The 24,714-nt window shown below is 48.7% G+C and overlaps 1 protein-coding gene across 1 annotated transcript in view; it reads right to left on the bottom strand.

The window, feature by feature from the left end:
• ext1a (exostosin glycosyltransferase 1a) overlaps nucleotides 1-24,466 on the bottom strand; it is a 35,065-nt gene extending 10,599 nt beyond the window's left edge. Inside the window, exon 1 of the mRNA XM_027012284.3 lies at nucleotides 22,060-24,466. Coding sequence (XP_026868085.2) covers nucleotides 22,060-23,006 — 947 coding nt within the window. The 5' untranslated portion in view covers nucleotides 23,007-24,466. The remainder of the gene's footprint in view (nucleotides 1-22,059) is intronic.
• Nucleotides 24,467-24,714: the final 248 nt, after the last annotated feature.

Here is a 24,714-nt window from a genome sequence, read left to right as displayed (position 1 = left end):
CGAGATGCAGCTGCCCCCAGAGACCTGGGGCCTGGGAGACGAGATGCAGCTGCCCCCAGAGACCTCACTACAGCTTCAGATTAATAGCATAGCTCCATATGGGTCCAGTGGAGGCTAGTTAAGGACAAAAGGCATTTTATGGTCCAACATACAAAATAAAAAACAAAACAAAACAAAACAAAACAAAACAAAACAGCACAGAATGCAGAAACAAGAGCAAACAAGATTGCAAGAGGCGAGGCATGGTGCCTTTAAAAGCCTTTGCACCCAAGCACAGGCAGTGAAGCTGCAAAGAGCTTTTCAAAATGCCAGCACACACTCCAATGCCATGACCCCAGCGACCCTGGCTCGTTCCTCTCCCTTAGGCAAGGGAGGCGGGTAAGAAAAAAGTGAGCGTGGGGTAAAGTTTCCGTCAGCGCATGGATTAAGAGGCTGTTTGAAATTCCTAATTTAACATTCCTTCCCTCTTCCAATGCTGGGACCTGTCTGCTGGATGTTCCCAGTACCACCCACAACTCCCCACTGCTGCCATCTCCCCCTCTCTCGAGTAAGTAAATGAGGGGAGCATTCCCCACATGATCCGAAGGACTTTCCTCATCCTCCCTTTGAGGTCAAGAGGTCAGGGATCGATGAAATAACTGCAGGGTCTGCCAGAAGCACTGAAGAGCTGTCCCTCTGTTCCTGCTTCAGGCTAGCAGATCTCACGCTGATTCAGAGTCAAAGTCACAGCTTCATAGCGCCCCTGCCCCCAAAACGCTCACGTCGACGCTCGCACACGCAAGCACTCGCACTGCAGCCAGTCTTCGGTTTTAGATGAAGAGTCTTTTTCTGTGCCTCTCAAACTACCTTCTGTCGCCAAGGTCAAATTCCACTTCCCCACAACATCTCCAAGAAAAGCTAACGCATCACAACTTGGCGCCTACTGCAGCCTCTAATAAAACCCCAGAACCGGGCACAAACTCTCCTGCGCCCCAAAACCGGGCATACGCTCAATGGCTACGGCACGTTGCCTGCGGGGCTCCGTCGGGATTTGACGGTCTGGGAACGTCCTCGGGACCATCTCAGCAGTGGGCACGTGGGGGGCAGAATGGAGGCAGAAGGGAGGAGTAACGGAGCACCCAAGCAACCCGAGAAAGGGCAAAAACAAGCAGAGAAGAGATCGCAAAAAAAAGCCCAAAGTCACTTTGTTTATACTTGGCATGGTTGCCATAGCAACAGTCAGGCGTTGGCAGTGCATCATGAATCAGATTATGGGAAATGATGGCTTGGCCACTGCTAGACTCACTGCTCTCTCACGCACAGGCAACCTGTTTGTAATGACTGCGTAATTAGAACAAAATGAAACCCACACTTATCTTCTCAACAGCACTAAGACACGTACACACTCCTGTGTAAGGGGTGTACACAGTAAGCCCATAAATCTCTCTCCCAAACAGAACAGGGATCTGCCAATCATCTCATCTTTTATGACAGTTCCAAACACAAATGGTGAATATGACACGGCCTCCTGCACCATTTCCCATCCCTGCTTAAGAAAAGCACCAACGTCTACGCTGGCCCAGGCTGCTTTGGCAGCCTACACGGCATTCTGAGAGATCTGGAAGGAAAGGCCACAAGCCAACAGCGCTAAAGCAACACAGCCTTGATTCCAGCTGGAGCCTGGGCACACAGGTAGCTGGCTTCCACCGCAAATGCACCCGTCACGGCACAGCACCTGGAAGCACGCTGCAACGCCATCAGGACTGGACTGACTTCGGAGAAGAAAAAAAAAAACATTTAAAAAAAAGGAACACGCCCTCCCATGATGCACCCCTGCCCATTAGCCCCTCTGGTTATATGGATGAGAACTCACCGCAGTGTCTGGCTCTTTAAGAAACTCAAAAAATGAAGTCTCACAAGCACATGCAAACCCATGCACACAACAAAGGAGAGAACTCCAGTGCAGTGGACACGCGGGTATGGACTGATGCGACCTAGTAAATGGCCGCACTTCCATAGATACCTTATTGATTATTCCAGGCACTGTACAGGTGTTGGGTGCACTCTGTTTTGCCACTTGCAGAGTTCAGAGAAAAAAAAAAAAAAAAAAAAAAAAAAAAAAAAACCATTTCAGGACCACATGTTCACGATGTAGATGTTTGGCTATCCAATCCGAGTCCTGGCAGCAGTCACAATTACACTATCAAAGAAAGAGAAAAAACAAAACAAAAACACACCCAGAAAGAACTTTGCAAATATCCTGAGTCTTCCTGATTAGTCCAGGGCTCAGAGAGTGGAACTGTGTCAACTAAATATATTGTTAAAAATGGACCTTAAACACAGTACATCTTGAGAAAACAATCCAGTAAGTTGACGGAAACGAGGACGTGGGATCCATTAGTCTGGAGGTCTCCTGGCCCAGCTGTCTCCAGAACCACGTTTGTGGGTCATAAGCAGTTCAAGGGTGAAATCTGGCAATTAATCATCTACTGTGTTAAGCCATCATTAATCAGGATGTCCAGGCACAAGTTAAGTTCATCCGGAACAGAAATTGGATCTCTCCGCTGTGCGACGCTCAGGCCCCAAAACGGAGAAAATCCGTTCCGGGCCAAAAATCAATATTTGACCATTCAGCTGTGAACAGCACAGCTGAATTTCCTAATGCAAAGAGCTGTGTGTGAACCTCATTTCCATAAATAAGTTTCAATCCAGGAGATTCATAAATTCACTAACTGCATTGAAGATGATACAGCCAGAGTGTTTATAGCAGAGACAGTTCTGTTAAGTCACAAATGATTTATTACTACTCATTCTGGAGACTGCCATTTTAACGCTATTTGACACGATAGTGGTATTCTCACTGAACCACTTGAGCATATACTTTTGTCATAATTAACTGCTCATCTCTCACCAACATTGGCTGCAGGGTTCCCCAAGGATTCATATTAGGACTAGCTCTGTTCTAATTATATGCATCCTCTAGGCATTACTTTCAAAAAACATCACTTAATTGTTATGTGGATGATATGCAGCTTTACCTTCCCTGTCAAATGATTTGTGTGCATTGAGGTGCCTCACTGAATGACGTGGGAATACCAAGCCTTGGATGGCAAACTCAAGTAATACCAACATCGTTATTTTTGGTGACGGCAAAGCTAGTCTGAAAACTACCATTAACAGAGAATGTCAAACCATTTTTTTTTTTACCAAAACAAATACAAAACATCTCTGTTAAGAGCAATTTTTACCAACTAAGAAAAACAGTTAAAATCAAACCATTTCTCTGCAAGAAGTAATCCATGCTTTTAGAACGTCTTGGTTAGACTACCGTAATTAATAATCAAATGGGTGTATGGGTCCAATTACAGTTGGTACAAAATGCTGCATTTAATTTCCTCACTGGCACCAGATTAAAGTAGTGGTGATGTGGTGCATTTTATGTCCCTTCATTGTCTTTTACAGGGTGCAGGTTGAAGTCCTTCTGCTTTTACAGCCTACAGTGGATGAGCTCCATCTCATCCTCCTCGGTCCTCAGTCACTGCCGACGGTTCCTTCCCTTCTGCCCCTTCCATCAGAGTCTCAAACTTTCTTACGTAGTTTACGAACAACGTGGGCTCGTTTGCGCCATGTCTCGTGCTTTTCCTGAGGTCATTTGACTCCTGACCTTCCAAACCGCGTGCGGCACTTTGGTTGGCCTCTGCCACTTCCGATGAATAAAGTTTCACTTGCTTGACGTACAACTTCAAAACCTGTCGCTTGATCTGGTCTGCAGAAGGCCGACAATTTGAGAGAAACCGCAAATGGAAGTGGCTAAAGCTTGATTAAAAAGAAATGCAGATGTGCTGAAAGAATTGTGGTTCAGAGGTGAAACCCTCTGAAAGCGATAGGCGAACACCTGAACCAGGATAAGTGCTAAAAACGTTTAACAATTGCTCAAAAAAATGTAAACCTCCTGGGTTATAAACAGCGCTCTGCTGCCTTCACAAATGCCGATGTTTACAGAAGAGCTGCCATTTGGAACCCACTTCTAACCGAGACCCTACATTATAGAACACAGATTCTTGCTTTGAGCACAAAGCACAGACCTTGCAGTGGAGAGCAGCAAGATCATTGGCTGAGCAGATGCACAACACAGACGACGGCTTCTTTTCACAAGCTGGAAGCAGCTCCGCTGAATTTTTGCATTGTAACAACGTCCTAAGAGCTGAAGACAAAAACCAAGAGCCCACTTCTTACTGACGTCTCCATATTCGCTGCGTTTTGTCTGCTTTCTGAGAGTTTCTGAGAACGTGCGCTGCCTTTTCTTCCTCGCGCTTTCAGACGGAACGCACCGGAGTGTCGCGTCAGTGCAAGCGCCCTGCGAGGGTGAGGGAAGCACCCCGGCGAGAGCAGCAGGCCACGAGCGCTCCCATCTTAATTAGAAGCTCCGGCAGTGAGCCGAGCGTGGGAGAGAAGGAAGTGAGGACTCGATGACCCCTGCAGCTGGAGGATGAGTGTGTGCCCCGGGGGGGGGGGGGGTTGTGGTTGAGAGGGCCAGGTCACCGGGACTGCCTAATGAGCTCAGTAGACCCGGCGGACCATCGAGCTTCGGTAATGGGCCACGGCTGTGCAGGGGCGGTTAGGGAACGCGGCATGGAGGGATTGATTATGCACCTGGAACGTCGGCCATTTCAGGACCATGTGGGCAAGCGTGGCCAAGCATTTCAATAAAGGTTTTGGCCTTCAGAATGTGTTTGAGAGAGAGAGAGAGAGAGAGAGAGAGAGAGGACAGTAGAAGACATGAGTTTCGAACAATGTCATGACCCATGCTGCCTCACACCATCTGGTTGCCTCAGACTCCCCAGCACAGTGGAAGGCTGACGCTTGCATGATCTCGTAGGTTGGAAGAGACCAGTGTGAGCTCAGGCATCACCAGCCTGTGCGCACGTGCCGCTTTCCCTGCTGCTTGTTCCGAGCTTTTTTGGGTCTCCGTTTTCCAGCAAAAACCAAAGAAAACCTTCATCGGAACAAATCACTGATGTCTGCAGGCTTGACATTTTATAGCCCACATCCAGGAACAACATGGAGAACGACGTGCGTTTGAGAGCTGAACAAGAAAAGCCGACCTGGTCCACACTGAATTCCGGAACCCTAGGAGACATGGCGTTTGCATATACGAGAGGCACGTCAGAATATTGCACTCATACGCCTTGCGGCATTCCCAAAAAAAACCCCTCTCTGGCTTTGTGCCTCTTTCTGTTTAAACAGCCTCATTCCACTTCAGCGTGCCGGGGGTGGGGGTGTTTCACAAAAATTTGCTCTTTCACATAGAGGGGCTAAGGTCTCTCCACAGGACGCACCTTTAGGGCAATCCTGCTACAAGTCACACCGTTTCCCCAAGGGTAACGGGAACAAAGAAGAGAATGCTAGAATGCTGCGGAGCCTTTTCCGACCAACAGACGAGCAGTCACCAATCAGACGGCCCCGCGTGCAAGCCAACAAGCATTTCTGAAGCTCCCCCAGGCCTGTTCCTGAGGCTGACACGGTCACAGTAGTATGTGATCTATACCAAGACTCAAGTGATCCTAAAAAGAACCCACTTTGAGTTCAACCGCAACATTCACTCAAACAAAGCGATAGGGTGTGTTATACCACAGCCTGCTCTTTGAGATGTCCTCACACTGAGCCTGACTGTGTGTGTGTGTGTGTTGCCAGTCGCTGGCAGACAGCTCCACGTTGCTAAGAACGTGAGACCGAGCCAAAGGAATGTCTGCCTCAAAGGGAGACACTGAAAGTGCGTGTCATCGGTGAGGCCGTGAGCCGGCAGCCACGCTCTCCCCCAGAGACACTACAGGGACAGCTTTACCTCTGAGGCCCCTACAGCCTGGAAACTGTAAAATCTGCTATTCAATTGAGTGGTTCAATGATTGTGTGCGCACGTGCGTGCGTGTTGTAGTAAAGTACACAGTTTCCAGGGAAACAGAACATTTCGCACATCTGGAAGGAAAGAAGGACCTCTGTCCAAAAGTTCTGTTTACAATTTATATTTTGAATACACCCCCTGCCATTCTATGTATACATCTATACACACACACACACACACACACTTTTTTAAAACTAATTTCCAACTGTCCACATCCAACGAAGCATTACAGTAGCTTCTAAAAACTAAATAAATGTAAGCACTAAAGAAGAGACGGCCTGGACGTGACAACCCAATGTTGGATCTCTGGAATTTTTATCAACCTGTTGAAAAGGTATTCATGTATACAGCGCTATTAAACTGCTCCAACAAAAGCCCACTGAAACAGCCCCACAAACCCCTACACTGCTGAAGGAGATGAAACCCTTTAATCTATCCTTGTCGTCATGCCACATGCCCAAACAATGGGGCAAAAGGAATTTCAGCAGGACGCCATCCCCCAACAGAGCTCTTTAGGATGCGTGGGCAGTCTGGCTCTAGAGTCCGACATTCCACACTTCTTGTTTAGCCGACAACCAGTCCTCTGGAAGCTCGGGTCATCATAATAGGAAAAAAAACACTGTTATCCAGCCTTCTTTTCCTGTTTAGTGTCCTGGCCATCATCATCCTCATCATCCAGTCACACCATTAATGGGTAAGGAGGGGTCATTTTTCCTGTGGAATATCTGACAACTGAATGCGGGAGGGTGATTGAGTGAAAACACGGGAAATGGAGGCAGTCTGGGATGTGACTACTTTTCAACTGCAAACTAAAAGGTTGGGGGGGGGGGGAAGAGAAACATGTACATTGCGTTTTTGAACGGACTCGCGCTGCAAAAACAACTTCTGCAAAATTCAAAGACAGTACACGAATATTCTTAAGCCAAGCAGTGGGTCATTCACACCAGCTGTCGAATGCCATTTTTACCTACACGCGCGCGCACACACAACCACACGTATCTGTTAAAACAAGAACCAGGGTGCCAAGTTGTGTGCTTAATTAGTTATTGCTCCAACAAATTAAAAGGAGCCATCAAAGAGCTCCAATGAAGAGGAATGGTCCCAGGTTCCTGACACGCTGAAGAGTTCAAAAGGAAGATTCATGAAACATTGAGAGGATCTCAGTACGGAGGCTCCCCCTGCCTCGCATTTGACCCTGGGTTCATTTATCTAATTGCTGAACAAAGGAGTCCCAGTTATCTCTCTTTCAGCACCCCCCATTCATCACTCATTCCTTTCTTTCATTTGTCTCCTTCTCTGCGGCAGTTTCAAGCCTGAAGATGGCAAAAATGTAACGCGTCCCCTCATGCATGTGCGAAGGGAAATACAGGAGGTCGGTTTGAAGGCAGGCATGAAATGAGGTGACGTGTCGTGTACACAGGGATCGCTTGCTAAAACCTCTGCGCACGTAAACAGGCAGAGAGAGAAAGATATCTATATCTATATATATATATCCTCTCATTATATCTATCTATCTATCTATCTATATATATAAAATGTGTGTGTGCGTGCGTGCGTGCGTATGAAGGTCACATTGTCGGGACCTCCTTAGTCAAACCTATGATCGCTACTCTGGCAAAACCTCAGTCCTTCTCCCCAAGTCAAAAGAAAAGCTTTATGACATCAATAGATGGGACAGGGAAGTCCTGTCCGTAAAAGAGGACGAATGGCTTGGAGAAGCCTAATCCAGAGTGCCTTGGCTGGGAGAAATCTCAGTAACTCTAGCTGTGCTTCCTGAAAGAGATACAGTACTCTGGACAGATAATTACATACTAGGAATTCGTCTGTTGCCGGGCCAGGACGGTTACAGGGAATGAGCCAATGTCAGCCGGGGAGACGTGGGAAAGGTGGGAGAGACGCGTTTCCATGGGCTTCTCCCACGGAACCGTGTGCCCCATGACGCAGTTCCTAATGCAAATTGTCTCATTTTTAAATGCATATTCAAATGATCAAGAATTTCCTACATGGGGAAATAAACATGCAATGCAGCCATCGCATGCTTCAAACAAATATTTCAGCCAAAACGTTCCTAAACGTTATTAAAGTTGCAAGTGGGACGGTGGGAGTTCCATGTGGAATTCCAGTTCTGAGTGGGATAGAAACCCGAGCCCAAGATGGGTGGAACTCCATACCCGGCAAATCTGGCATGTTCCTCTGCTCTTATGCAAGCCCTAAGGAATGCTGGGTCCAGACGGGGGGTGGGGGGGGGAAACAAACAAACAAACAAACAAACAAAAAAAAAAAAAAAAAAAAAGTCTTCAGTGGACAAAAGCTGATTTGGTCAGAATTGTTTTGAGCACGCTCAGGCTACAGTGGTGGTTTTAGTCTCCAAACGCGTCCCTCGTAATAACTCATGACAAAGAAAACACGGATGACCGCACCACCACACAAGCTCGGACATGTGAATATCGATCAGTTCCCTCAGGTTGTTGTCTCTCTGGAACTCAGAGAGAGAGAGAGAGAGAGAGAGAGAGAGAGAAACCTGAGGATGGAGAAAGACCCCCTGAACAAAGGAACAGCTGGGCACCCAAGACCAGGTGTGCTGGGCCCAAAGAGCAGAGCAGCAGTCCAGGCTGGATCTGCCCGTCAACAACACAGTCAAACGAACCTGAACTAAAATACAGGAACTCCTTACTGTTCTGCAAGGACGCAAGCATGCAGGGTTACACCTGAGCGCTCGCGCGCGTGGCCGTGTAACTCCGCCCGGCCCCTGTTCGAGACAAAAGGTGCACTACATTAAGAAAGTAAAGTCCGAGGAATGCGGTCTGCAATCGCCCGGGGTCAGGGCGAGGGCGTCAACGAGGAAGGACAGGAACAATAAACTTCATACTGAGTGAGAAATGACCGTGCTGGCCAGCCAAGATAAACGCCCCAGGTACTCGAGACCCGGGGGGGGGGGGGAAATCTTCGTCCAGACATGTGAATTCCAGCAGAGAGGAGGGGGTGTTGCAGGCCAGCTCAAATGGAAAACCCAGGGGCCAAAGCCAGAGTTCCAGTGAAAAGGAGGTGGAGTTCTCCTGGGACTGGAAAATAAAGATCCGGCAAGACTTTAAATTGCTTTCGATTCCGTCCACGCCCCTAAATGCAATGCGAAATCCGAGACATCCAATTTCCAATTCTGCCCGTGCGGCGCCACATGTACAAAAAACCACCAGGGCCCCGGAGTCGAAATCAGCCGACGCAAGCCCGTGGAGCGAGCCTGGTTAACGCGTTCCCAGGCCAGCACCACGGGGCAGGTAATTAGGCGAGCAGCGGGGAAGGATGAAAGAACAGCTTCCCCGTCAAGCTCCTGGGTTACAAGATCACGTGTGTGTTCGGGGGGGGGGGTGTCAAAAGTTTGGCAGAGGCGGCGAGAGGAGAGCTGCATTTTTCGCCAGGCGCAGCCGGTTGGGCGGGAAAGGAAGCCTCGGGGTGCCTACAGCCTGCCGCCAGCTTGAGAGCACCCCACTCTGCTTACTCAGTTGCGTAAATTAGCATACCTTCACCCCAGTGCCTTTAAAATGTGCGGAACACTGAAGACCAAGGAGCAGGACGAGAAGGAAAGGAATATAAAGATTGAGCTGGAAATGACTCGGGGAACAGTGAGGGTTCCTCCCTGTTGTGACGCTATTAGAAACCAGACAGTCTACCACGTGACGGAGAGCAAGACAATCTATAAACAAAACCTGGAAGCATTATGATGACAAACTGCCCAATTATGGAACCTGAAGAGTGAAAAACAGCAGGATCTTATGTCTCATGTACTCTAATGTGCTCTTTTCGTTTGGAAAGATGCCGCCATGACCAAGACGCGGTACATGACAGAAGACAGAAGCACCGTGCTCTGGAACGGAGCTGATCACCAGCAAACGCATGGTCAAAGGTCAACACAAGTCCTTTCAAGAAGAACAAACACAAAACCACACATCCTTCCACAGATGAGCTGAGAACCTTTCCAGACCATCACGAATGCCAGAGACTTCATGACTGAAAAGCACAAGGGAAACCTGCACCCCCACACAGACGATACGGCAAGTCCCCTCATGCCGCAGTGACCTCGCAGCCGGCGTGAAGTGGGCCGCGGGCTGCTTTTAACTTAACCAGCCCACCCACGAGCCCCGCCGAGTGCAGGTAACCCGAACTGTGGACGTGGCAGCTCTGTGCTGAAGCAGTGGGAACACGAGAAGGCAGGAATGGGGCCCGTCTCCGGGTCTCGGCTTATGGAGCGGAGGATCCTAGTCGGAGGGGGTCAGCGCGAGAGCTAGAGAGATGGAGCGCCTGTCCGCTCTTCTGAAAGGTTTCGCCTTGCCACGAGTCAGGCCTGATGGAGCGCGAGGCACTGATGGAGAGGTTTAACACACTCCACCAACTCCAAAGCAGCTGAAGCAGATACAAGTGGGACCGCATGTAGGTTTGGTGCAGACATGTAGCTTCTCAAAGAGGAAATGTTTCTTAAAAATTACAAAAAAAATGACCAATAGAAAGTATAGAAACATTAGTATAATACTGCCCAGTAGATTAGGTTGGTGTCTTAATTTAAAAAATCTGAAACAGGCAGTGATTGTAGCAGTTACTGGCTATTTTGAGAGTCTTGAATAAACCCACTGTAGATGGAACCCCCCCAAAATGTTCCAATACCACACAACTATAAAGCCTTTAAAAACTACAAACCAGAAAGTGCAGTGACCATGAATATAGAGCAATTTATTAGAACTGGCAGAAATGGTGACATTCCAGCCTCGAGACCGCTTTACTGCTTGGCTTGTCCCTGGTGCAAATGCAAAACACAGAGGAAGGAAGTTATTTGCCCGTTATAAAAGTCACTCCTGCCTGAAATGAGCATATGGGGTTCCAACGTTGAATACATACATACGGCCCAAAATGCACGTCAGGAACAAACCACCGCACAAATGAACGCCGATTAGGTACGTGGGGATTCGTGTCTTTTTTGTAGGAAACTAGACTGAAGAATTAAAACGTATTAGTGTTTTATAATGGCATTCTAGAGCCTAATCAAGCAGCCTGACTGCTGCAGCCAGTAATCCCTGGGAGGCCGGTTCAGTGAGGCAGGGAGCATCCGGACTACGGGCCAGGATTTCCCAGCAGTTTTAGCTCTGCCTGACCCACCTGCCTGAGGCTTTTCGGGTCAGTTTTGCTGCACCGGTGATCCGACTGCGAACGCCCTGCCGTAAAACAAGGGAAAAAGAACAAGGAGGAGGATGGTGACCTGCTGCCGTGCGTTGACCGGTCCTGGGTGCGAGGAGGGCTCGCGGCATTCCGTGTGAAAAACGTCATCTGCTCTGCCCAGCCGACGGCTACAAATCCTTCGGTCTGGCATCCAGGCGCTGGAGGAGCTGGCTGATGGAATGAGGAGCGTGCACGTGTGCTGGCTTGTGTGCTGCTGGGAACTCTGGGACGAGGAGCTGCAGACATTCCATTAGGCATTAGGACAGGGGTTTTGGCAGGCGCTTCAAACTGCAGAAGTTACATAACACCGCAACATTAATGCATAATGCAATGTTCTAAGCAAAGGTCCATGCTTCAATTTTGTGCAACTGTATTTTATACAGACGCAACGCGCAAGAATTTAAATGTGTGGCCTGCAGATATTAACGGAAACGGCAGGGATTACGGCCCTGAGGATTTATAGTCGTATCTTATGACTGCAAATACGCGCGTGTGTTTATCTGTCGGCCATGTTCGGGGTTCTCCAGAGTCCTGACCTGTGCAGCTCTAGGTGACTAATAGTTTCCGAAGGATGGGGGAAGCACCTACTACGTGTTCCCAGAGATCCCCTCTCGAAAACAACCGTTCTCCATGATGAATGGCCAAAAGGAAGCCATATGCCACGCGCACAATTCCCAGGAAGCCAAAGCCGATTCCCCGGATGCTCCCACCGGCTGTGTGTAGGCACCGAGCGCACCCTTTGCCATCAGGAGTGTCAAACTCCAGCCTTTGGCGTTCGCCTCGCTTTCTTCAATCTATTTCAGGTTACCAGGCCAATTAGGGACCCCTTAGGTAGCTGAGACAGAGAAGTCAGTGTGTTGCAACTGTGCACTCATATGATGTCTTGCTGAAATAATGCCTCCATAGTTGCACCATCCCCGCCCAAACACTCCCCCTCATGGGCTTTGTGGAGAGCCGATTGGTGCTAGAGAAGTCTCGGATATTGGTGCGTGACCAGACCATGCACGAGCTGAGGATGGACGCAGCAACTCGAAAACTTAGGTTCTTTTCCCAGCAGAGGCCGACCGGTTTCAAGGTTTCTTCTTCATGATTCGGGATGCAGACGTACCCTGGGTGCCCTGGGGAAGCAATTTGGGTCCCCCTGAATAGGACCAGGTCCTCTTAAATGACAGCTGAACTGAAATGAAATGGAGTCGTGAAATATTGCGAGAAAACACGCGAGACAGAAAGCAAGGCAGGCTTCGCGGAGTGGGCCGCAGAGCATCGTGTGGGAGGGGTCTTTCGTCATAGAGCTCACAGCACAGGGAAAACGTACAGCCCTGATAAGAGCACTGCATTCAGTGACTTCTGCTGCATGGATAGTTCACAAATAAATGGAGAAAAATGGATCATAGCAGCAACAAAATACAAATATTTGGATAGGTTTGGTACTACGCACATTAAAGCACACAACTGCTCAGGAAGTTCTCTCCGCTCCGGCACACGCGAATTCACTCGAAGGGCTTGATTACATACTCGTGGCGGTAAATGCCGTGACCATCAGAAAGGGACACGCATCCAAACATGGCTAACGACGACTGAAGGCTACCGCAAAGCCGTAAGCGTGAACTCACGTCAAGCTCATGAACTGGCTTGCGGCGGCTTCCACGTCCTCTTAACCACATCAGCATTTCCGTGTGAATGCACAGCACTGCCACGTTCGACTTTATTTACGTGCTGTGGAAATGCGAACAGTGAGCTTCTTTGCGCAAGGCCGAGCAAATCCAACGGTGGTTCGACTGTGGAGACATAACACATGTAAGTGATGCGTTACTGTTGAGCTGTGGGTCTGAATCCGGCCTCGCCTTTAACACTGATCACTTAAACACTCATCAGCAATGGTCCCCTTAATAACCAAGATCACCAACCGTCCGCTTTATCCACACGTGCACGCACATCTTGGCTTAAACATTAAGAGTCAAAAACATTCCAGATCTCTCAAACTGAACCAAACAACCCTCATCACGTTTTTTCATGGAGTTTTGAAGACGTCTGGCCCCGATCATCAACCATCGTTCCATCCCTCATGCAGCATCAGAAGGGTGCAATTGCTGTGGAAACAATTGCTGTGGCAACAGTCATCCGATTTTTTTTTTCCCCCTTTCTTTCAATTTTTTTGGACCATTCTGCTCACAATGACTGTATTTTCGGAGATCCAGGCTGCTTATGCAGGCTGTTCCCCTCCACACGGCTCATCACTGGAAGCAAATGCGCTTGTTAAGCTAAAGGCATACAAATGGAGCCATAGTCTCTCGAAATCCAGATGGTCGGACACATCTGTAGCACTGGCAATAAAAGTTTGTTTTACTGTGGCACTACAGCCATTTCAAAAGGGAAAGGCTAACTAATGAGTTTGCACAGAAAAAACTGCAATGGTGTCTTTACTTGAAGTCAATACAAGTATAAAATTTAATTTAAACTGTTTAGCAGCTGTACAGAAACACAAATAAATATTAGACATCGATTTAATGCAATAAATAAATAAATAAATCTGTGGAACTTGGATGTGAGTGGACCTCAAGGCGGTTATAGGGGAAAGTCCAGACATCGTCAGCATAGATGAAACACGGAATGGGAAACATCTGGAAGGTTTTTAGTTACACATGTCGACTAACGCTACCTTTCCAAAGAGCCAGAGAACACAGCACGAACCAAAGCTGAAGCCCAGCGAAGGGAAGCTGAAAAAGTGCGCTGCATCTCAGGCCCAACCAGGTGAAAGGGCTTTTACCACACCCACATTTCCATTCACAGCTGCCTGGATTACAGCCAGAGACAGCCATTTCAGTTTCGGTTGTTTCTTTTGACTTTCCATTGGTTAAAGCTGTGGCAGTAGACACATGTCAGACTGTTGAAGGCTGCTCCCTTCGTGGAATTATTTTTACCGGTTCTGTAGCTCGGGACACGCTATGACAATTCCCACACCAGAACCAGAACCACATGCACTCATGGGTTGAGGAATCCAGAGCTGACAGGTCCTGTTTCCAGTAAAGAGACGGGGGAGCGTGCTGTATCTTATGTGACTCGATATGATTCTAGCAGCCAACCCACGCAGCAAAGAACAAAGAAAACAGGCTGTCAATCTCAAAGCGGCAGCTTTTAAAAGCAGTCCGCCACACGGCACTACCTTGGCCAAGTCTGCGCTTTTCCCTGATGAGCTCACTCACGGGCAGCGGCCGTGCTGTGGCCTCTACCGAGAGGAGACGCCCCGTCAAAGCCCGTCGACAAGCTGCCAGGGAGCAGAGGAGAGGCGGTCGGCGCCAGCCAGAGGGGCATCGCATGGCGGTCGTAAACCCGCGAACCCCTAGCGGCTTTCCAATTAAGAAGCACTGCTGGGGAACGGGGCAGGACCAAGCGCACACACGTCCGTGTGACGCGCATGCCGGATGACATCACACCCCGTGGAATGTGATGCTTTTTTTAGCGTGCTTTTGATCTCCGTGATGCAAGGCTCTCCATCATCCCACACACACACACACGCGCACACACACGCGCACACACACACGCAGGAGAGTGATGGGGGTGGGTGTGTGGGTGGACGAGAGAACAAGAGACTGGCAGGAAAAGCAACGTCAACGCGACGCGAGTGTAGATTTGAAACACCTTTTGCAGACTCGACAATGGATCACAAAATTCAGTGTTGGATACAGCAGCAGGGAATCAATCATCCCAGTGGAGAGGCACTGCAGGGAGAGGGGAGGCACCTTAGGGAGGTGCTTCAGTAGAGGGGAGGTGCTTCAGTAGAGGGGAGGTGCTTCAACAGCCTCCACAATGGGAGCAAAATCTGGTCCCATTTCGTAGCTGAAAACTGCCCAGTGCAAGTTCTGGTCTTTGGTGCAATCACTACTGAAAACCTTCCTCAAAAGTCCTTGGTGATTGTAAAAACATTCCGTAAATAAAATATGAAGCCTTGCACCCACACATTAAATATAATGAAGATGATACTGTAAAGTACAGGGGTCAAACTCAGGACCTGGAAGGATGCAGAACAATACACACACACACACACACACACACACACACACACACACACACACACACACACACACACACACACACACACACACAAAATCAACTTGGAGGGCTTGGTAATCAGATGGTGATTTGACAGGGCAGTGGCCCTCTTCGCAGGGATGGCCTTAATAAGAAAACAAGCAATTACAGAAAGCTACTGGTGTTCATTTACTCTTAGCCGTACTAGCAAGTCTTTGGTAAAGTTCTCCTTTCTGCTCATATTAAAGTGATCCTGCACTGACTGACATGAACCTACTGAGCATGTGGCACACAGAAGTGCAGAAATGGAGACAGTTTGCACGCTACAAACTTAGCAAATGACTTTTTAAGCCATTTTTAGCTGTCACCTTAGCAATACTGACAGATAGCTTCAGGTTTGATGGTTATGCAATTTTTTTCTGCTGAAGATGCCGTTATATGATGTGATGATGTTTTTTGTTGGTACTTTGTGTGTGTGTGTGAGAGAGAGAGAATGCACACAGGCACTCACCTTGACTGCCCTCACACGACCCGCCCCATTCTTTGAGCCGGCTCAGACCCTTCTCAGAACGGCCTGAGCGCGCAGTGTCTACTGTACGTTGCGCTCGACTTCACCTCGCCTCACTCTGATGCCCGCAGACAGGCTTGTCTACACGAACTCAGCGGCCGCAAGCCGGGTCCAAACACGCCGCCGCAAACTCGGGATAGTTTATACATGCTCCGCTGGAGGACTGAGGGAGAACCCCCAACGCGAGCAAGATCAAGACAAGCTCCAGGAAACGCTACTGCAGTCGTCCGTGGCGGTGTGGCGCGGCGCGGCCCGACTCGAGCCCCTAGATGTGGCTCCCTTTCCCCTCTTCCTTCCTGTGGTTCAAGGGACCGCTAGGGAAGGCCTTGCAGGAAGGGAAGCAAAAAGCTGCAGCACAACCTCCGACGAGCTGGTTAAGTGTTCCTGCCGCACGGAGGGCCGCACTGGCGAGGGTTGGTCTCGCCCAGGTTGGCAGGGTCCTTCGCAGTGACATCGCAGCACGAGGGCAGACGAGAATGGAGCAGGTCTCCACTTCTGTGCTCCGATTCGTCAAGGTCGTGTGGGGGAAATCTCAGTTGGGACAGGAAGTGGAATGAATGGTCACCGATACTCAATCCTGGCCCCTGGAACCAAGCCCGGCCCAGGGTTTCATAATCACTGGGTAATTATTTATACTGACTGGCCACTGTGTCATTGCACCTGACCTGAAGGTGAAAGGTCTGCACGAACCTTTCAGAGACACAGAGATACAAAAGGCACCTCAGTACATATCTGCTAATCTTTGCAACCCAACCCTAACTAATCAGAATTTCATATTTAATTTGATTCATGACAAATTAAGAATCACCAACATACTTTTATTGCTGCAGTAACGAGGGCATTTAGCTAAATATGCGTTACACCAATTTAGATCGGACACGCTGCTTCACGAAACGGGCATAACCGTGACTGTGAAGTACCTAAAACCATAATGATTGCCACTGTGATGCAGACATTCACTGCCCTCAGTCATTTACTCTGGCAGTAATGTTTTCCCCTCAAGGAGCAAATGTTGCTCGTGGTGAAGTGAAGAAATCTGAATGTTCGTGCTTGGTGCACGACAACAGGTCAACACAGCAATTTGTGCCAAATGAGGCCCTGTGCCGAGTTGGGGTACATGTCCCTGGACTTTGATCCAAATGTTATTGAAACGCAAACTGGTGGCAAAAGCATACAGCATCACGCCAGTCGTACGGAACCACCATACATCCCACGTGCGAGCCACCAACGGTACATCGACTCAAAACCATACCGAAAAACTGCTCTTATACGTACGTGCGCCGTCTGGGGGTTTCCGAACCCGACGGCTCCCACGTGTGCTCAGCCTTCAAATAGAGCCGACGTCGTCCACGTCTCCGTCTCTGCGCCGGGCGGAGAAGCGAGGAGGAGGGGCCGGGGGGGGGACTCCGATGTGTCGGAGTCATTTCGCACCACCTCACAGATAAATCTTGCCTCATATCTAGGCCGATTTAAAGCTATTCACATTCACCCTTCATTACAGGGAAAAGATATGATGATTTCTATCTTATTTACCCCCCCCCCCCACCCCTTCAAGTCTTTCATCAAAGGAGCTCAGGTAGCAGTGACTGGGATTTGGTAAAGCGCCTTATGCCCTGTACACACAACCTGCCACTGGGTGAGGGGAGAAGAGGACACTGACCTGGGAACAGTGGGTTATTGCTTGAGCCTCACTGTCTCATTAAATCTGCTGCTGTGCATAATTACAGCAGCCCTCCAGTCTGCCATTAAGGGGTATGAAGCAAAAAAACAAAACAAAAAAAACCTTCCTTTACAACCCAAGAGCGCTCAAGGTGACCGTTAGCATGTCAGCACGTTCAGAAGGTAAACCCAAACTCGCACGGGACCTGGAGAAACCAGAGAGGAAACGTGAGCAAACAAACAAGGTTCAGTTCGCTGTGCTTTCTGCTCGGGGAACGTGGGAGAAATCCACCTGTGACATTCAAATAAATTTTTAAGCAGCACTTGGGGGGCAGTGTTCTGCTGCCAGATAAAATGTGTACAGCCCTGCTTATTGAGGGCAGAGAAAAAAAAAAAAAAAAAAAAAAAAAATCTTCGACTGTTTTACATAAAAACAAAACATTGCTTTCAGCAGTTCTTTCAAATTATTAGTGAATACAACAGAGGTGATCCGAGGCGATCGCCGTTTCGGATCTTTACGTCATCAGGGGCGGCACTCACCAGTTCACGCGTCCCCAGTGCATTCTGCGCCTGAACCCAGACAATCACGGCTTCCTTGTTGTGAGGAACAGAGGGCGATGGATTTGCCCCCATAGTGGTCATTGGAGAGGGAGACCTGGAGCGATTACTTCAAGTGTTACGCCCACGACTGGACCAGTGTGGAGCGTAGCCAACGCTCTGCAAATTAGTGATCTCCACCACGGCTAATAAAACTACTGTTTGGTCAGTGGTAAGGAGCGCAATAAGGAACTCAATTAAGAGAAGACAAGCAACAGGCTCCCTAGCTGGAAAATAGCCACCAACACTCCGCCACGCTCCAGGTTCTTGAAGTCATCTACAACAGGTAAGGCAGGGCCTCGCGGTCCTAATTAAACATCATCCTGTTCAAAAGGGAGCAGTTTAAGGTGATTAGGCTGAGTTAATAGGGCAGTGGCACCACAGATCCAGCATTACATAACCCGGTAAGCCATCTCGGGCTGTCACCACGCATGCTCTTGAGAAGCAGGCCCTAGGCAACACTCAAGGGAACACAGAGGAGATATGTGGCAGTTCACCACCGGGAGGAGATGCCAAAAAGGGGCACTGCTCACATACCGGGTACAGGAAGTTTAATCTTTTAGGGAGGTGTTCTCAAGCAGCTCTGGGCCTTGTTTAAAATAAATCCAGTCGTAGCAAGTAAAATGGTGTCCGCTGGAAAGTATTTAGCCTGAAGAATGAAACGGAGTTAAATGATTCTTGATGAATACCCATATATGGTCACGGATGGCGGAGTTAAAGAGGCTCAAAGAAATTCAGGCTCCATGCTAGGGACTGCGGCGGGTCCGCGGGGACAAAGCCCATAAAAAAAGAAAGAAATCAAAACACATCAATAAAGCGCATGCACACGGCCAGATTTAAAGTCATGTACCGCAAACGCCAAGTCCATAGACAGAAATGCATGTAAACGCACAAGCCCTCGTGCAGATCGGAATTTAATGCCCTACAAACCGATCATCCCTACACCATTTGTTACCCATTTCCTAAGCAGCGCAACCACAGAACTCAGGATTCGGGGAAACCCGTAAATGAACCGACATCGACTGCCTCGAGGGCTCGGTCACAACTACAGCTCTTCCACTCAGCTCTCATCATGGAAGGCTTAACACCAATATCGTCTTGCTCTTCGGTTCTAAGAATACATATTTGGCTCTCTGAGTGGACCGTCTCTATGCCCCCAATGATCAGAGCCCAAGATAACTTTGTGTCTCTATAGTGGCGGGGGGGGGGGGGGGGGGTGCCGCAAATCTGGCCACAGGGGGTCTGCCAAGCGCCTGCTTATCCGTGTGACTTGGATTCCAAATCAGTGAACCACTGGAAGTTCTTGCTCTGAAGGGAAACCTGTGCACTCAGAGGGAAAGACTGCAATTCTAATCCTTCTTTCCACAGTCAATTACTTAATTTTCAAAGTGGTACTGCCAGTGGCGGCAGCTGGAAGAAACGTGAAATGACGGAGATGATTTGGCACACGCATGAATAAAACATGAACGACTTGAAACTTTCAAGAGTGCGTGTGTGTGTGTGTGTGGGGAGGCAAAAAACATGAGTAAAATGCAGCCGATCAATTATTCATCACCACAGCCAACAGAGCTGCACATTCACGTAAACGTCCATGTTTGACGAAATTCAGCATCCGTCCTTGTGCGCGAGTGCATGTGTGTGTGGGGGGGAAGCATGATGGTCCATGGCTAGCGAGGAAATGAAAAAAGAATGAGCTGCCTACACTGCTAAAAATGCGGCATACATCTTTTATTGTCATGGTGCAGTACGCCAGAAAACCTTGTCGGGGCAGAAAAAGTCAGTCATTCATTCGCTACTAGCACGCTAACCGAGGCGCACGGTACGAATGACTTCACGAGGCTGCACACGGTTCAGCTGTGTCGATGGGGAGTTCAGTTCCCGCATCCCAGCTGCGGACGTTCATCTGTGCACGGACCTCATCAGCAAAGACGTATATGGACAAACGTGCATAAAAATCTTATATTGTACTCACGCACATACGCACGCCCACACACAATAGAAGGGCTACATGCATCTGAGAACCCTGGATATGATGTGGCCTGCGTTAGACTGGCCTGCATTGCTTTGGCCAATGTCATTTAGATTCATTGGATCACAGAATGCTATGATTTAACAAAACATGCCAAAACACTCATCCGGAACAAGGGAGATTGGTCAGGCTGCAAACAGCGCACAAAAACAGGTTTGTTTTTTTTTTAAGGAGCATGCTGGAGGGCTCATTTACATGTTGTGGCCCTCTGCAATATTAGTATTGCAAAGCCCAATATTGCGATAATGAATAACAAACGATTTATTGTACGAGCCAATTCAAGTCCAAGTGTTATTCAGTGCTCGGTGCAGCTTTAATGAGCCAAGTCGGGATTTCTTATCTCACTGCTGGAGTCGAGACAGAATAAATTTTATTCTGAATGATGATGCAAGCAACTATGACTAATTCCAAGTAATTATAATATCCACAATATGTCAGCCCAGTTCTGCATAACTGCAAGGGGAGAAAAAGTAATTGAAAAAGCCTTACCAGTAAAGACAAAAGCCTTTTTATGAGTGCATGCAAAAGCTTGTGCGTCATGCAACGCATGCTTAAAAGCCCACAAAGCCACGCATGCCCGCAGGGCCTCAGATCACACGGGTCACCGCTGAGCCGCAGAACTCACTTGCGCACAAATACCTAACCGTAACCACGATTAGCACAAAGCTAAACATAGCAAAACTAAAAAGTGTTCAGAATTTGGGCCTTAGTTCCAGAGCCTAAGGAGAACGCGTGGGGAACAGGAAAGAGGGAGTTAGTTTTAAATCCAAACAGCTGCAGCACGTTATCCGCCACAGCTGTGCTCTGATGCTGTTATATCGTGTCACTGTGGTGAGTGGCATGCGAACATCCCAGCAGGTCACCCACGACAGCCCGCCGACAGGAGAGAGGGCCAGAGGTCACGCCGGCAGGGGGGCGAGAGGTCACGCCTGTCGCAGTCGTTCTGCGGTGCCAGAGAGGAGCTTGGGAAAATGGCTGTGCAAATTCTTCCCACAGCCCTACCCCCACCCGGGGCGTTATTGCCGCTAATCCAACTGAGTGCCCCGAGACGGCACAGCAGGGGGTCTGTGTGGGGGTGTGCAGGCCTCTGAGCTCTGGGAGCCAGACGGCTGTATAAGCTGGGGGGGGGGGGGGGGAGTAAGAAATGGTGGGGTGGGAGCAGCTGGTCAGTGCCAAGAGGACATAAGCTCCTCTTCGCTTCGAGCGCGAGAGCGGAGCTAGATAACCGGGCAAACTGATTCTAATTAAATGCTTTAATGACCATTACTGTGAGACACCATCCAAGACCTCAGCTTGCACACTGCCATACACAACAAAATGAAATCGGAGTTTGTCCACGGTGACTCCCTTCTCTCCCAGTCTGACTAATGCAGGGCAGGATTTGTAAGTCATGCGAGGCCTGGCTGAAAAGGGAACCCTGGTAAAATTTGGAATGACTCCACTTAGGACTAAGTTTTTACATCCATGTTAGAACTACAGCTGATACTGGAGAGCTGCTTTGTCCACAAGTAAAAGTAACATGTGCATTAATACAGCAGTCTTACAACAGCCATCCTCATGTTCCTAGAAAAGCCCTTATTAAGAGGGCACAGCCATAGACCAGATGCAAACGATCATTCCGACTTTTATAAAAAATTATTTTATGTTTGGTTAACTGGTCTGTAATAAAATGTGTGTCTATAATTAGACAATCCATTTCACCTGAAGACCTAGCGTAACAGGGTACAAGAGCAGCTATGAGCCTGCCAACGAGGGGCTACACATGGCCTGTGTGTGTGGGAGGGGGGTGTTCATGTTCACTTTTGTAAAACTACTACTAAAAAGCAACAGGTTTAGTTACGACATGAAAGAAAAAGGTGAGTGTTCCCTGTGCATCCATTGTGGGGCAGATTATATTTTTCAACTGATATAACTTGCTGTAAATCTCCTCGTTTCTGTGCACCTATGCATCAGAAGATACAACACACTGACTCACTTATTAAGCTCTTCACAGCAAGAGTGCCAACAGGCCTTTTCACTTCCTAATCACCAGTTACATAATAAAAGGCCCTGAAGCCAAGACTCACTGAAAGACAGCTAAATGCGACTTGCCTGTCGTATTCCGCGTTGTCTCTGTCACAGCGAGCATCCTTATGCTTCTGCCAGTCTTTGCCGTGCTTGCAAGTGGTGAGAAGAACTACATCCTCCGAGTTGTGAACGTGGTACAGAGCGTTGCGCGTGTCAGACCCAATCCCCGTCAGGTAGCGCTTACCCTTAAATACCAACGTGTATTTCCTAAACGGGGGGATGGAGTTGTATTTTAAATAGCCCCTCTCCCCTCCGGTCCTCGGGTGGTCTTTGGAGAACAAAGGAATGGACACGTCAAAATTGGGTCTGAAGTTCTCCGTGCTAGTGCTCGCTTTTGCCAGCATGGCCTGACCGATGTCGAAACCCAGATCTTCCGTGTAGTCCGGCCATGTCCCCGAGTACAGGTTGAAGATGAGGTGATTCCGGCCGTTATTCCACAGGCTTAAGTTCTGGATCTTTGTTTTCAAGTTGTGCACGTACTGAGGTGACAACTTGTCCCGGTCCAGGGTGTCCAGGTTCAGGACAAATAGGCAGGCCTGTCCTGGGTCAGATGTGTAGAACCTGGAGCCCTCAATTGACGACAAAATGTTTTGGTAACTTTCTGAGATTTTTTCACCCTTTTGTTGAGGGTACACGTAAACTTTGAAGCTGTCCTTTCCGCACAAAGAAAAATCAAAACACGAGTCCATTCGGCAACGTTTGCCCTTGTAAACACCGGAGTTGACGTCCCTCTTTTGCCTTGGCCAAGTGTGAGCACTGTAATCCTCAGTCTCCGTCTGATCCCACGGAATGAAAGGTTGTAAAGGCTCGGTAAAGTGCGGCCAGTGGGAATTAGGACGATGTCCACTTCGGTCATCGCGTCGGTTTGGGTTCCTCTTGGAAGCTGGAACTTGCACCCCGCTTAAGTACAGCAGCAGAACAAGACATGCGCCGGCGGAGAACAGAATTAAATACCGTTTTTTGGCCTGCATGTGTCCTTCGATCCAGGTCGAGGTGTTCACGAATAAATCCAACGCGCCGGGAACTTTTACTCTCACCAACTCCAGTCGGAAAGCACCGCCATCTTCCACCAGCCTGCAGGGGGTTTATGCTCGCGTCTTCCGCCGTCTTCTGGGTCCGTTCCCAAGTCCCGAGCATGTGGGCGACTTTTCTTTAACATCTACAGCTGCCGCGTCCAATGTGTGGCTTCTGCTTCAAAACGGAACGAGTCACTCGAATGGACTTCAACCCAATCCCCGCGTCCTTCTACACACTCCCTTCTCGCTACTGTTATCTCCACGTCCACCATAAAATAAAAGACGGGCTAAGAAAACACTGCACGTTTGATGAGCCGGGCTGTAGCGCTTCTAGGAGCAGAACCGAGGTAGAAGCAAGGCAGAACCGGTGTTCCCTCCAGCTAGGTGAGAAACTGGAAGCTGCACCGTCAAACACGTCCGAGGAGGGCAGCGAGCCTGTTTCTCACGTCCAAGCAACGACGTCGGGTCGCTTTATACCGTTGTACCTCTATGGACGATAGCGACGGCATCGGCAAGGATACAAACACGCCAAGCGGAGCAAATCCCTGCGTTTCCACACATTTTTTGTGTCCTTCGGTTCTACAGCACGAATGCTACTCGGTTGCCTTGATGAACGCGTGGCTTTAGCAGCATGAAAAACAGCTCGCAGTCCAAGCCACTGTGGCGCTGCGTCCTTTTACCGTCTGGGAAGCGTTCCAGAAGCCATAATCCCCGAACTCCAGCGCTGCGCGCTTGGGATTGTTACAGTGTAGCATCCCAATCCAGCACGACAGCTGCTGACGTCACGTCCTTCCATAATCCACGGACAGCGCCGATTGGTCTGCCGTCATATCCGGGGAGAGGCTGGCGCGTCCGCTGCGCCCATTCACGGCCAGGGTCGACGCGCGGCGGTCTTAAAGCCGCGACACGCCGCGACATGCCGGGGCTTCATAATTAACACTGATTTACGCCGGCTTTGTGCGGCTAGAGCTCGAACCCTTGTGCGAGATGACTCATTGCTCAGACGTAATGCTAAAGAGTGGGGCCCTGCAAGAAACTGCAAATCTAAGCATGCGCTTACATGCCACTAAACCTAATTCATGGTCACCTATAGAGTAATTCCCCCAAGATGCATTTACTTTGTTGCAAAATGTGAATTGTTAAGGTTAAGGGCGGTACGACTGGGAAACGTAAGAAAGCTGCGGCGACGCAGTGACCCGGTTGTCTGCGCTTAGGCTGTAAGGCTATGTTGCAATTTTGTCTGTGAATATATTACCTGTAAAGCCCAAATACTGTACTCTTTATTTTATAGCTTTGCAAAAGACTTTATTTTATGATGAATTGTCTACAAAATGACAATCTTTTTATCTGATCTGAAAGAATCAGAATTTTATAAGGATCATAACAACGGCAAGATATATTTAGACAGATAGGACATCCCAGATGTTACTTATGCTGTAACAAAATGTGGCCTGGATAATGAACTTGCTGAATAGATGGATGCTGCCTTTGCGTTTAACGTTTTGCTCTGCAGAAAGATATATATATATATATATATATATATATAGAGAGAGAGAGAGAGAGAGAGAGAGAGAGAGAGAGAGAGAGAGAGAGAGATTAGTGCACACGAGCATAATAATTCTCTCCAGCAGGCTGACACAGACCTGTCTTCTGTGGAGGTTTT

The sequence above is a fragment of the Electrophorus electricus genome, chromosome 1, assembly GCF_041902795.1.
Source record: "Electrophorus electricus isolate QZ-2024a chromosome 1, ASM4190279v1, whole genome shotgun sequence".
Taxonomy (NCBI): Eukaryota; Metazoa; Chordata; class Actinopteri; order Gymnotiformes; family Gymnotidae; genus Electrophorus; species Electrophorus electricus.
Note: the sequence above shows the minus strand (reverse complement) of the source record. Positions and strands in the feature narration are given on the sequence as shown.